Source organism: Brienomyrus brachyistius, chromosome 8, assembly GCF_023856365.1.
Source record: "Brienomyrus brachyistius isolate T26 chromosome 8, BBRACH_0.4, whole genome shotgun sequence".
NCBI classification, from domain to species: Eukaryota; Metazoa; Chordata; class Actinopteri; order Osteoglossiformes; family Mormyridae; genus Brienomyrus; species Brienomyrus brachyistius.
In genome coordinates this window covers 25,906,555-25,919,750 of record NC_064540.1, presented here as the reverse complement: position 1 = coordinate 25,919,750, position 13,196 = coordinate 25,906,555, and the positions used below count along the sequence as shown (strand labels likewise).

Genomic DNA, 13,196 nt, shown 5'->3' with positions numbered 1-13,196 from the left:
TAAATCGGTCTGTGTTTGTTACTCTGCCTGTTTTTGGAGTTCTGTTCTCTATATTTCCCTTTCTAGGTCATTTGTGGTTCTATTAATTATTTTCCCCTGTTCTGACCCCTTGTGGGCCTTTTGTTTCGTATTTTAACCCAGTGGGTTCAGTTTTTTTTAAGAAACCCCCTTTTGTCTTGGAGCCACTAGTGGATTGTCACCCTTTTTGCCGCGCCGCAACAGAAATATAGAAAATACAAATAAAATAACGTGAAAATGTGCACACAAGAAATCAGGGAATAAGAGTTGACTTGACACTTGATAGTGAACTTTACAAATGTACAAATAACTGTTGTCCTTCCGGAAAATACCGTGTTATACCATAACCATATATATAGCAATTGGCAGTCTATTAAGGTTGTTTCTCCAATCATATGTAATTAGCCTCTCTGTTAGCATACTTGTTCAAGTCGTCCTTCACTGCACATTACAACAATAACTTCATCTAACAGTATATTGTTCCTGAGTAGCATATTAAAACCCCAATTTTGATTAATAGGACACTTTAATTTGAACAGTTTAGATTAAAAACAAGACAAGAATCCATAAATGCTGAAGAAAAACAAAGTGCATGACTGGATTGGAAATAAATTCTTTCAGTGCATTCTGACTTGAATAGAAATGACTGGGGAGCTTTAAAATGCTGTTTGGTATGACTGAGAATACAGCAAGGGTATATACACTCAGCATACATTACTGTCAGCCTGTAAATCGTCATGCATAAATCAAAGCGAAGGTACAATACATACAGCATGTGCTTTGTTACGTCCAGACGTGACAAAAAAGAATGTGAAATAAATCAATATCTCTTTTTGAGACGTTATGGATTGTCAGAAAGCATGTGTGGCGTGAATGAGGTTTGCTGTGAAGCCTTGGGAGACAAATCGCCTGGGTTTGGTTTGGAGAAAAAGGCTGTACCCAGAGGCTTGAGTGCTGTATCTGCTAGCACATCTGCTAGCGTATATGCTAGCGCTCCAGTCAAGGACATAGAGCTCATGGGCAGGTCTTTGTTGATTTGTCCTCGCTGGACTCATTAGGAATGAAAAGCCTTAGATGTCTGTGCTGAAAAAGGCTAACTTTGACTTTATCCACTTAATTAGCTTATAAATATTTGAAAACTGATTCGCATTTGAGTGGCACAGTGAGTAGTACTGCTGCCTCACACCTCTAGCGTCGGGGTTTTTAAATCACACCTCTGCTCTTTGCCTGTGGAGTTTCCATGTTCTGTTCCTGTGCGTTTTCTCTGGATATTTCAGTTTGATCCAACAAAGGCATGCAGTTAGAATAACTGATGTTTTCAGATAGCCCATGAACTACAATTGTGACACATGTCATGCCTTACAGTATGTCCTATGCTGCCTGTGATAGGTTCCAGGCTCCCCGTGTACAGACAGTCATATATAATGTACTATAAATACCTTCATAATGCATTATACTGACCATTATAATGCATTATGAATGTATTTATAGTGCATTATGGGTGAGAGCTTCATAAAGCATTCATAATGCGTTACAAACATGGCTTTTTATAAATATTTATAGCCGTGTTTATAATACATTATGAATGCATCATGATGCATTATGAGGGTATCTATAATGCATTTGTATGATTACTTTAAGTATTAACAATAAATAATTATACAATAATAATAAAAGGCACTACATATGGTTTCATACTGCACCTCGTTAATACGAACCATTGCATTGAATAGGATTTTAAAAATCAATTCTGAGAATGGTATCAAATTTTATTTTTGCTGCCGAGAAGAACTGTTCTATCAAAAGAACATGCATTTCTTAATTTTATCAATTCTTCTCGGCCAAATCAAGCCGACAAGATTTTTGAGATTTGTTTGCAGAAAAATCATGCACGTCTTGAATGCGCAAACAAAATGGAGGACGTGAACCACTCCATGGCTATGAGAGTGTATAGGTGGAACATGCCTTCTCGTGTTTCGCCAGTGTTCGATGGTGTGTTATGGCTGCTCTTACACCGATGTACTTATGGATTATAGATCAGCAGCAGTGCTGGCAGACTGCAGTATGACTGCTTAAGTGGTATTGATCTACTCATTGTGCCAGTCCTCATTAACATTAGCGCTATCTGCGTGATGATGGGTGGACGAGTGAGGACAATCCACAAACAAGAGTGTGGTCCAGAGAGGATCCTTCATTGCTTCCTTTCTTTCTAGAAATTTCTCATTGGTTGGGTTTGGTTTAAGTTTCAATATCAATCATCAGCTGGCTGACTTGTTGCAGTGTACCTGTATGCCTCTTTCCTTCCACGCAGGCCATCTCTCATGTAGGCTTTCCGATTATTTATGATGTATTGTAGTTTTTTTGGGGCTTATCACACAGTGTACCCTGTTAAGTGATCGCTCTGGTTTAGTGTGACAGATGCCCCAAAAGTATTTGGACTGTCGTTGTCCTCATTGTCCTTGCACAGAAACACTGACTGCATCAGTAATGATGGTAGTAAATTTTTGGTGCAGCAAATTGGATCCAGCCGGGGCCCTGTTCTGCTCCATCAAAGCTTGCACCACTGCCCCAGCATGAATGCAGCCATTCCTGAGCTAGTGCCTCATGCTGACTGTCTATGGACCACGAGCCCCCATCGCTGCCCTTGCTCCCCCTTGTGGTTGTGATCTCTCTGCAGAGTTGCTGCTGCCACCCTGACGACTTGCCAGTCTGTTTGCTTCCCTCCTTCACATCTCTTGCCACACTGAGTCATCCTCCTTGGGAGTGGCAAGCCCCCCCCCCCCCCCCACTTGTCTGCCTTTGAAGTAGCTGCAGTGTTCTTCAACAAGTTTTTTTTGCATGGATCTGAAGAAGTATATAGACTCTACTGTGGGAGGTAAACTGGTGTCAAAACACTAATGTCAGGCGCGCTGCCGGCCAATGTGCAAATCCATGCTAAGATCAACCCTGTGCTGCCCTGTGCTTCACATGACTGTGCTGAGTCTCTTTGCATAGTGTATGAATTTGGGTGTCATGTATCTTTAACATCAACGTTATTAATATTCATTCTGCTTCCATATACTTGCACAATAATAAAGCCCAACTAGGAATAAGGATTGTCAAAAATTAGGAGTTTCTGGTGTGCGCTAGCTTAAAGAATTTCTAATTTAGCAGTTTCACAGGTAACAGCAAATCTTTCTGTTCCACAATAACAGATATACTACTTGTAATAATAATAATAATAAACAACCCCTATTGGTTCTTTCCACTTATTCAACACGGAATCATTACGAGGTGTCAGTGCTACCCACTGTGTCACAAGGACTAATTCTTTATTTATATATGCCATAAAAGTTGTATGACTGCAAATTGTTATATTTGACGAAGCAGCCAATCAGTTCTTGAAATGTGAAGTTCTGAAAGTATTAATTGTTTCACTTTCTAGTTTCTATGAATTATGGAACAGAGAAATCATGTTGTATGCAAGGACTTTCACCCTCTGCTGCATTTTCAGCTTTTATTTTCTTTTTAAATCACAGATAGTTATTTCAGACTAGCATCTTATTGATTTAAAGCAAAATGTTTTAATGTTGGAGATGAGTTTTTAAAAGGTTTCCTAACAGTGAGATGTGGGTCATTTTCAATCTATTCTGCAACTTAAAGTCCAAATTGAAAATCTATACAGGCCTAATTAAAGCTGATCTAGAATAATCCTGAATCTTCTGATTCCATTTCTCATCTAGTTGTTTACAACTATGTGGTAAGACAGGCATGTTTTTCTGAAAGAGCTGCTATGGCAACATGTCTCTCGGTCTTGTAATGCCAAATTACTGTATGACAAGTTGTCAAATATTATGATGTGCTTTGCATATTATTTCTTGAAAAAAAATGTGTAAATATCACTTTTTACTATGTTGTTACGCAGTTAACAGAACCAGTTAACAAACTCCGTGGCAGCTTATCAATGGATTTATTGAACATCATGGATTATGTTGCGAATGATGTCTTATGTAGTAGCTTTATTATCATCGGGCTGTTAATTAGCCACCACGCTGCTAATACGAAGACAAAAGGTTTCTGTCACCTTCCTCCTTGGTTTTTGTAATTGTTCACAGCCATGATCTCCAACCTTTCTTACTGTGTGAGCTACTTTTACAAGGAAAGTAATCTAGGGAGTTACAAACTCACCATAGTATCTTTTTCCTTCGGGGGGGCAATAAAAGGTGTTGTGTCTTCCGTGCCTGGAAATATCTTGTTGATTGACCAGTCGGCAACCAACTATGCAGGATGGGCTATTTACAACCTTCGAGTCTTTTGGGAACATTAAACTCGGAAGTAGGTTTTTTTTTTTGTGCGTGTGAATGGAAACGGATCAGATTGGCCAGGTGCTGCGTTTCTCCGATGCGGGGCACCACTTTGGAAGGATACGGCGTTCATAACAGTATGTGTCCCTCTTTGCAACCCCCCAACCCCCCCACCCACAGTGCACGTCAAAGCCGGCACCTGCGAGGTGATTGCCGCCCACCGCTGCTGTAACAAGAACAAGATTGAGGAGCGGTCCCAGACGGTCAAGTGCTCCTGTTTCCCTGGGCAGGTTGCTGGGACGACCAGGGCCGCCCCTTCCTGTGTGGATGGTAAGGCCCCCCTAGCCTGCTACGGCCACCACTTTTCATTACAAGCACCCCTTCTAGTCTGCACCGAAATACATTACATTGTAATTCATTGTAATATTAATTGTAAGAGAACCAGAGTATGCTTCAAACACACTTGTGCATTTATTGTGTTCTATTCACACCAATGAACTTCAGGCTCAAATAAAAACTGTCATAATGGAACCACGCACTGTTCAAGCTTCATTATCATATTTGAACTAACTGAACGTAAGCTCTTTGCACATTACATCTATACATTATCTATTTCTTTATTTATATTGTCCACATGCTTGACTCAGCATTGCACATCTCCTGTAAAAAAGATCCTTGTACTTTTACTTTTAGATGTTTATTTATTTGTGTGTGTGTGTGTGTGTGTGTGTGTGTGTGTGTGTTTTGTTTATGTCATGATAAAGAAATTCCTTGTACTTCTCTGTACTTGGCGAATAAATAGATTCTGCTTCTGCTTCTGAATTGCCAATGGAAAAGAGGTTATAATAAACGTGGAATGATTCTCTAAAGACAGGAACAGCTGGTTAAACAGCGTTTGACTGAAAATGATGTAGAAGCAGCTTCTTTAAAGACCATCTGAGTGGAAGGGTGATTGAATGTTACCATGACCATGGAAAGAATACCTGATTTACTGCTTTTGTGACCTTTAATAATGCAATACACAACTAACAGTTTGAAATGATCTTCATAACATGGTTAATGTGGTAACTCTAAAACAAAATATTGATGTGTGCACTGGAAAATTTGTTCAGCTCTCCAGGTGAAATTGCATTATCTCATTGGTGCAATGCATCAGACCACTGTTGAAACTCTACATTAGCTACAGAACTGAATGTCTTTGCCTTGTCCTGCAACTTGTCAGCTGTTTTAAATAGGAAATGATGCCAAGTTAGACAAACAGCCTTTATAGTGAAAAACAACTTGGCTGCTGTGTGTTTTGCATAGTGAATTTGAAATGGCAAATTGTTAGTGAACCAGAAACTTTATTGTGCTTCTGTGATCAGATATTAACAATATTGTAAGATTTAAAGGAAAACATTTTAGGAGCTGCTGTACCTTTAGGGAGGATATGGCTATATGCTTTACAGAATCACCATTCAGAAATTGGTCAGAGATGAGTAAATTTCACATTAGCCACTGCAACACATAGAACTAAAATGCATCATTTGCTAGCAGGGACAGGGGGTGCTGTAGTGCTTAAGGTCATACGTGTGGACTGGTAGCCTTGAAGCGTTTCTGCTTCGCGCTGCAGGGTGAGCTATCATTTCTCATGGCTAAGCATGGGCTTCAAATAAATTGCTCCCATTTACCTGTACTATCACTTACATATCAGTCATTACTCTGGCAAATTAACAGCAGAAAGCAAAATCAAGTAGTAGCAATCTTAATCATTAAAGAAAATAATATTTTCTATTTGTTTTTTCTGGAATTTACAAAGGAATAATGGTTATTGTCCTATTCAATGTCGATGTAACTTAAAATGAAAAATGTACAGCTTTGCTTTGATATTGATTATAAAAACGAATGCTTAAGTTAATTTCTCCTGTGTGTAGACAACAGGAAGCTCTTGCTTTTGGAATGATTTTGGAATGATTCAGTTCCTTGTGATTGTATTCAGTTTGACTAGTATGAATGAGTGGTTTCAAATGTTTAACAATAACCTACCTAAACAGCAGTATGTTTTACCTGTTTGGAGCACGACTTTTTGTCTGGTACTATTCACTTATCTGCTGAGGACAAGGTTGTGACATCAACTATTTCAACAGGGAAGGCCGCTATTATGATGCTGCACCTGCTCGCTTGTGTTGGCTACACATTGAAAGTAAATGATCTGAGTTTCTCTCCAGTCCTTCCCCTGCAAGTCAGCCTTCTAACACAGTGTCTTTGACAGCATGTGCTTATTCCATCTCACCGGAATGTTCACCATCATGACAATTGACTAAGTGTTTGAAATTGATACCTTAGACAAGCAGCCTGTGCGGAAGAATGGAGTCTATCTACTACCAGTGTGTCCTGATCACAACTCTACCCTGTACTTGTTTTGACAGACTTATTCAAAAAAGAAACGCTTGTTCTTTTCAGCTGGCTGTGGGTGCATGTTGAGGAATAAAGAATAGATGGCTGTTTCCACAATGTCAGACATGATCTATAGAGTGAAGATTTCTGCCTCTATGATACTCTAGCCTTCCCACCCCCCTCCAGATTGATTGTTTCACCTAACATTCGATGACTTCTAGAGGTTATGTAGGTGAGCGTGCTAATCTCATATCGTTTGCCTCTTGGCAGCCTCCATAGTTGCCCAGAAGTGGTGGTGCCAGATGCAGCCCTGCATGGATGGGGAAGAGTGTAAGGTTCTTCCGGATCTCAAGGGCTGGAGCTGCAGCACAGGAAACAAAGTCAAGACCACGAAGGTGTGTCCAAGAAAGACGGGGGTGCTGGGGTGGGCGGAATCACTTGTACGTTTTGGTTTGCTGGTAATAGGATGCTCAAGTAACTTTCTTAGTTACACCAGAAAGCTACTCAGCTGCACACTTTATTGAAAGAATGAATGTAAAACAACCTGAGCGAATAATATCAGGTTTCCTCCTGTGATCTGAACTGGAATCCTACGTAGCTGATTTTGTAACTGAGCTGTGGATCTATTTTATTTCAAACACCTCATGGTCAGGTGCTTGCAGTGATTTTGAGATTGTGGAATTACTGTTACCTACTGTACTTATACGTCACTGAAACTCTCGTCAGTCACATGCATGCCATTGAGTTCCAGTTTTCCCTCAGTGGAGCCATGTTTGCCTCTTATATCACGACATCTAAGACTCAAGAACTTGCTTACATAAGAGGGGGGAAAGTAGACTCCTTGTTGTGGTTTCAAGGGAGGGACCACCGGGGTAACATCAGCTAGCCTTTTTAGCAGAGCCAGACATGAGGCATTTGGACTAACCCCCGCCCCCAAATCAAAAGCCTTGGATCCAACATCAAAACAACCCAGCAGAACGAAAGAACATTAAGAAGCAACTGGCAGAGAAATGGTGGTAAATATTTGATCAGAGAGTAATGAGCCCGTACTTGAAGAGATTAAATAAAGGTTCTCATTTTGGGGGGCCACATGGCCCCTCCCGCGACCCCCTGGCACGATGCCGTGGGCTCTGGGCCATCCGTCACAGCCGGCACTTGACTCACGAGTTCCCGCAGTTCAGCATCTCCTCCATTATTCATGCGGTGCCTGGCCGTGCGTGGCAAACCTTTTGTTTTACAGGGGTTAATAATTCATCGCTCCCTCACCGACCGTCCGGAAAAGGACCCAAACGTGGGGTGAATGACACCTTGGTTTTATTTAGAATTCTCTTCACCTGTATCTACACCCCCAGCTCCCTGAAACCACCACCCTAACCCCCACCAGCTAACCCACCCAATGGGGACTCAGCATGGCCCGTGAGAAACAGAGACCTGGGAAAATCTTCACAGTGCTGAAGATGTGACCTGGCTCCTAATGACTGCAGATGGCGTGTCTCCGCTAATGATCCCACCGCCAGACGATGCCGGAGCAACATATTGCAACCTCCTTATCGAAAGCAATTGCTTTGGGATCACAGAACATTGAGGAGTTTGTCTGAGTAGGACGTGGCGGGATATGAAAGAACATGAATCAAACTAAAAAAGATACGTACAGAAATCTTCCATATCTTTCACTGTATCCAGTCAATAACAAAAAAAAATACTTGCTTTCTCTGTGTCTCTCTGGTATTTTTGTTTACGTTTTTTCATTTTGCTTTTGTCAAATTGCTCCATTCCAGTTCAGCATCCCTTGTGTTTGTTTGACCACCTTCAGCTTCATGTTAATAATATTTACACTACACCACCTTATGGATGGGTTTCCACTGAAAACGGACCATTGACATTAAGTATGATGTCCAGACCAGGAGCTAAGGCTATGATAGAACCGTGACCCATAGTAAATGTGAAGAAGTGGTGCATCATGGTAGGAATGTGACTTGTGATACTAGACCAAGATGGAGAGACCTCTGGGACCGAATGTCTTTTTTGGACAATATTGTGTGAGTGCACTGGTTGAATTTTTCTCTGCTAGAATGGCTGACCAAGACATTTCAGGTTCTTCCGATTTGGTAGGGAGTGTGGGGGGTGGGGGGGAGTGGTTGGAAAGGTGGATGCTAGCAAATTCTGTCAAAAATGATTTTCACCTGACCACAAGACTACTTGAAAAACAGCAGATGGTAAAGGTTTTATGCAAATGATTGGACGTAGTACATAGGCTTAATCCAAGCTGTGACATATGGCAGGTAGGTGTCTGATTTAGTGTTTTTCCTCCGTAACTGTATTCCTTTCCAGTGCAATATTGTACAAAAAATGCATTTACATCTACATTTCGTGAATATGACACATCAAGAGAAAGAAGTGAGATATCGGACTCCTGTTTTGTTTTATGAAAATGTGAAACTGGATCCTGGCTTTCATCAGCCTTTTCAAGCCTTATAAGATCGGGATAAATGCAAAACATCTCCATCCATATCCAAATGCTTGGAGCCCCATAATCCGTTCAGGTCTGTAATGATGTGCATTTGCGATTGGACTGCAGGAAGCACGGATATTCATTTTTATTGCTTCTTTTTTGGAATCCGCTATAGTCAACATTCAGGTTTTGCATTAATCCAGCACATTGATTTGGTTTTTATGTTACAATTCGCTTAGAGCTGTAAATTGAAATCAGCAGTATAGCTTTCACTGAAGGAGGAGCAATGAATCAACAGTATAAGCAAGAGACCCTGTTCTGCTATTTGACATCATGGTAAGCGCCTGAGCACGTACAGGATGCTACAAGATGGACACAGGGAGGCAGCTTTTTCATTTTTCATGTTCAGATGGAGCAAAGGATTCGATCAATGCCAAATAATATCATACAGCTGGCCTCACATCAGGTGGTTTTTGCTTGAAGTACCTCTCCCACAAATTGATCCCCAAAACATAAATAAAAAAAAAAAAACATTGATCTATATTCTCCTCCACGCGTGGAAACGTGCACACGGGGCTTTGATTTGGATTCTGACCGGGTTGAACTGAGCTGACCAATCCAAAAGAATCATCCCATCTGCAAGCTCCTGTCAATCACAACGACATCGCAGTCACACATCTGCATGCACCAGCTCCCTGATGTACAAGAAACCAATCAGATTTCATCACACTGCAAAAAAAAAAAAAAATGTATATTATAAATATTGAGGCACTTCCTGCTATTGCTTTTTATTCCTTGAGCAGATTGCCCTGCTATCAAGTGAGTTCCATCTGGCCGGCATGTGTGCGTGTGTGTGTGTGTGTGTGTGTGTGTGTGTGTGTGTCTGTGTCGCCACGGTGACTGGTGTAATTCTGAAAACTGCTGCTATTGCTTTGGATTTGCTCTGAGCCATGCGTGAGCGGGAGGCGAGGCTTAGCGAGGCACAGAATGTTCCCCGAGGGGATCGGGACACCTTGTCAGCATCTGTACTGTCCGGCGGGATAAAGTGCCCCCTCCCTTCTCCACCACCAAAAGGGGTAACGCTAATATCGACATATTTAAGAACTGAAGCCACTTCCTTACTAAAAGCTGATTTCTTTATTCACAAGAGAATCTCCGTTGCGATTTCATAGCAGTTTTTTTCTGCTGTTCACCCAAAGAATGTACATCTATACAGAATCATATTAATTGTGTTCCACGGTGTTGGAAAAGAATTGAATTACAGTATTCTGTACATATTTATAAAGCCTGTCCAGCTTCTTGTTAAAGTTCGATTTCTGATGTTTGCCCACACCTTCGGATGAGGGTGAGTCAACCCCCACCCACCCCAACACACACCCCCCACACACGCATACTCCATCTTCTGACACTTCCTGGTGACTGCGACCTCAAGGTGAAGATTAAACTGAGACTCCCCAAACAGCCACCCAGGCGGAGGTAACATCTGTTGCCCTTGTCTGCGGTCTCGCTCAAGTGTGTTTTCGCAAATGAAATGTGCTTTGGTGACAGCACTTGGAGGGGACAGCATGGCTGCACGCCAGGCAGAGAGAGACACGGTGGGCTGCTGGTAATGACGCCTACAGCACTCCGGACTCGTCACCTCGTATTTGGCCGAGACTCTCCTGCATATGCCAGTCAGTAAATGAATGACAGCGACTGCTGCCAACATGCACAGCGAAGCAACTTGGTGGTCCTACTGATTGAACCTTATGCTTAATCTTAAACCTATCATATTCATAATTGCATTTCATTAGGAACGCCAACAGAATCCTTCCCGGCGCTTAAGTACATAAGGAAAATATCTTTTTGCTGTGGTAATTATATAAATTGAGACACTTCTGTTGATGTGATATGAAAATACCCTATTGTGTATTAACATCCACCCCAAATATGTTCCATATATAATATGAAAGCATTGTGTTCTGTTATTCGATTTGAAAGCTTTTAGGGAAATGCTATGAAAAATTCCACTTTGTTGTTCCACCAAATCTTTCTGCAGTCACACTAATCTAGGTCTAAGATCTCGACAGTCTGTAGCTGACTCAAGAGGGTCGTACTCTGGGTAAATTTACCGGTATTGCAAAGGTGACCCTGATCAGTTATCATCAGTTGTATTTAATACCAGTTTGACAGTCTCAAGATACTGTCTGAACATAAGATATGTCAGCATTATTTATTTAGCTTTTATTGCGCTTTTTCCGCTGAATGGTTCATTGAAACCATCTTTGTGTTCTAAAAAGGAGTCAGAATTAATGTGAAATCATTGATTTTATTACTTGTGCATCCAAATAGCTTTTCTTACTTGTATTGGTGCTTGGAAAATCATGTATTATTTCCCAGAGAAATATGCAGTCAATTTCCCAACACCGCTGTTGCTGACATTTGTCCTTTTTGTTTTTCAGGTCACCCGATAGTCCCGGTGCGGAGGACCTGGACAGTTGTTGTTGGGAACATTTTGTATACCTATCACAACCATCGGAAGAATGGATATGCACTCGTTTCCCAGGTCAGATTAAGAGAACAGTGCTGACCTTCTACAACGGCACCCCTGGTGAGCTGGACTAAATCAGAGCTGCAAAGACTAACCTGTATGGGTTCAGGAACTTTAGGACCTGAAAACATGTATAAGTGAACTTCTGAACTACCAGTCACCTCCAATATCTTGTCTTACATATCTTGGTTATTTGGCTTATTTCATACTGTGGACTTGAATACCCACCGTTAAAGTCATTATTCAGTCAATGAGAAGCCAAGGGATTAGACGCAAGCATCTTAAAGAAGAAACGAAGACTGCGCAGCATTTTTTTATTGCCCCAAATTCTGTAGATTGCCTACAGATGTACTTGTGTTTAACGCTTACCTTATTTTTTTTCTATTTTTTAAAGCTTATATTATTTAAGTATACATTCCAATGAGGATTTTTTTTTTCAATGTGGGATTAAGTTGGGGTCTCCGTGATTGATCTTAATTTCTTTACCGATCTTTATCTTTTTAGGAAGTCAGCAGAATACCAAGTAGATGTGACAATACATGATACCCGTGGAAATGTAGTGTAAAAAAGGTTCACAGAATTGATCTAAATAAAATAAGTTGAGCTTCGAAAAAAAATTACTATCTGTTTTTAAAGGCGAAGTGGCTAATATTGAGTGAATGTGTCAGTATTATCTTAAATAAAATTCTATCAAAAAAGTTATAAAGTTATATTTTATAAAGTTATTGCTGTTAATATCAAACCCAGAAAGTCCATTTTCCTTTCTGTTTCCAGGCTTAATCTCCAAATGTTTAGTTTGATTTGAGTCAAGATTGTTTTACATTTTTTTCCCATGTAATTGATTAGAAGAATCCAGAGAATAATTGGAAAATATGAATGAAGAAAGATGTGTGAAATGTTGCCAATGGGTTAAATATGTCTTAAAAGCCCAAAAATCAGGTCATTATAACTTCACCCCCAGCACCATCTATATTTTAATGTTATAAGCTTCTAAGTGCTGTTTAAAAATCACATTACAGGAGGACTCTTGTGGAGAAGGGTTTCCGCAGAAGGCATCACAGATCATTTCAATGAGCAGTTCCGTCAGTTGCTGAGATAAAAACAAACTGCAGTTAATACAATGACAAAGTTAGTGCTAACCTGTATTTAATTATGTATCTTGACAACAAGCTTTTTGAATATAAACTTACTGATATCAATCAACATTTATCAAACAGATTCACAAGATCATGCCTTCACCAGGTCAGATTTGGCTTTTATTATGATGCTGAAATGTCCCTGCGCTATTAGACTGTAATGTAACGTCATTCATGCATAAACAGTACATGCATAAACAGTACATATATGTTTTTAATTCATGGAAATTGTAAACTACTCATTTTTTTTGGTTAAAAAAACACTTTTCATTCCTATTAGTGAATTTATATTGAATTTTGTGAGAGAACACCATGTTCAAGGTCATTTTTTGTGCATAGAACAAGAAATTAAGTTAATTACATTTTAGGAGGAAATTTTATCTATCCATAAGGACGCCTTA

General features: G+C 40.3%; 1 protein-coding gene across 1 annotated transcript in view; it reads left to right on the top strand.

Annotated features, from left to right (window-relative positions):
* Positions 1-12,315, top strand: part of LOC125746967 (chemokine-like protein TAFA-2) — a 78,762-nt gene extending 66,447 nt beyond the window's left edge. The window contains exons 3-5 of the mRNA XM_049021567.1: positions 4,482-4,631; positions 6,948-7,072; positions 11,571-12,315. Of these exons, the coding sequence (XP_048877524.1) occupies positions 4,482-4,631; positions 6,948-7,072; positions 11,571-11,582 (287 nt within the window). The 3' untranslated portion in view covers positions 11,583-12,315. The remainder of the gene's footprint in view (positions 1-4,481; positions 4,632-6,947; positions 7,073-11,570) is intronic.
* The last annotated feature ends 881 nt before the right edge of the window (positions 12,316-13,196 follow it).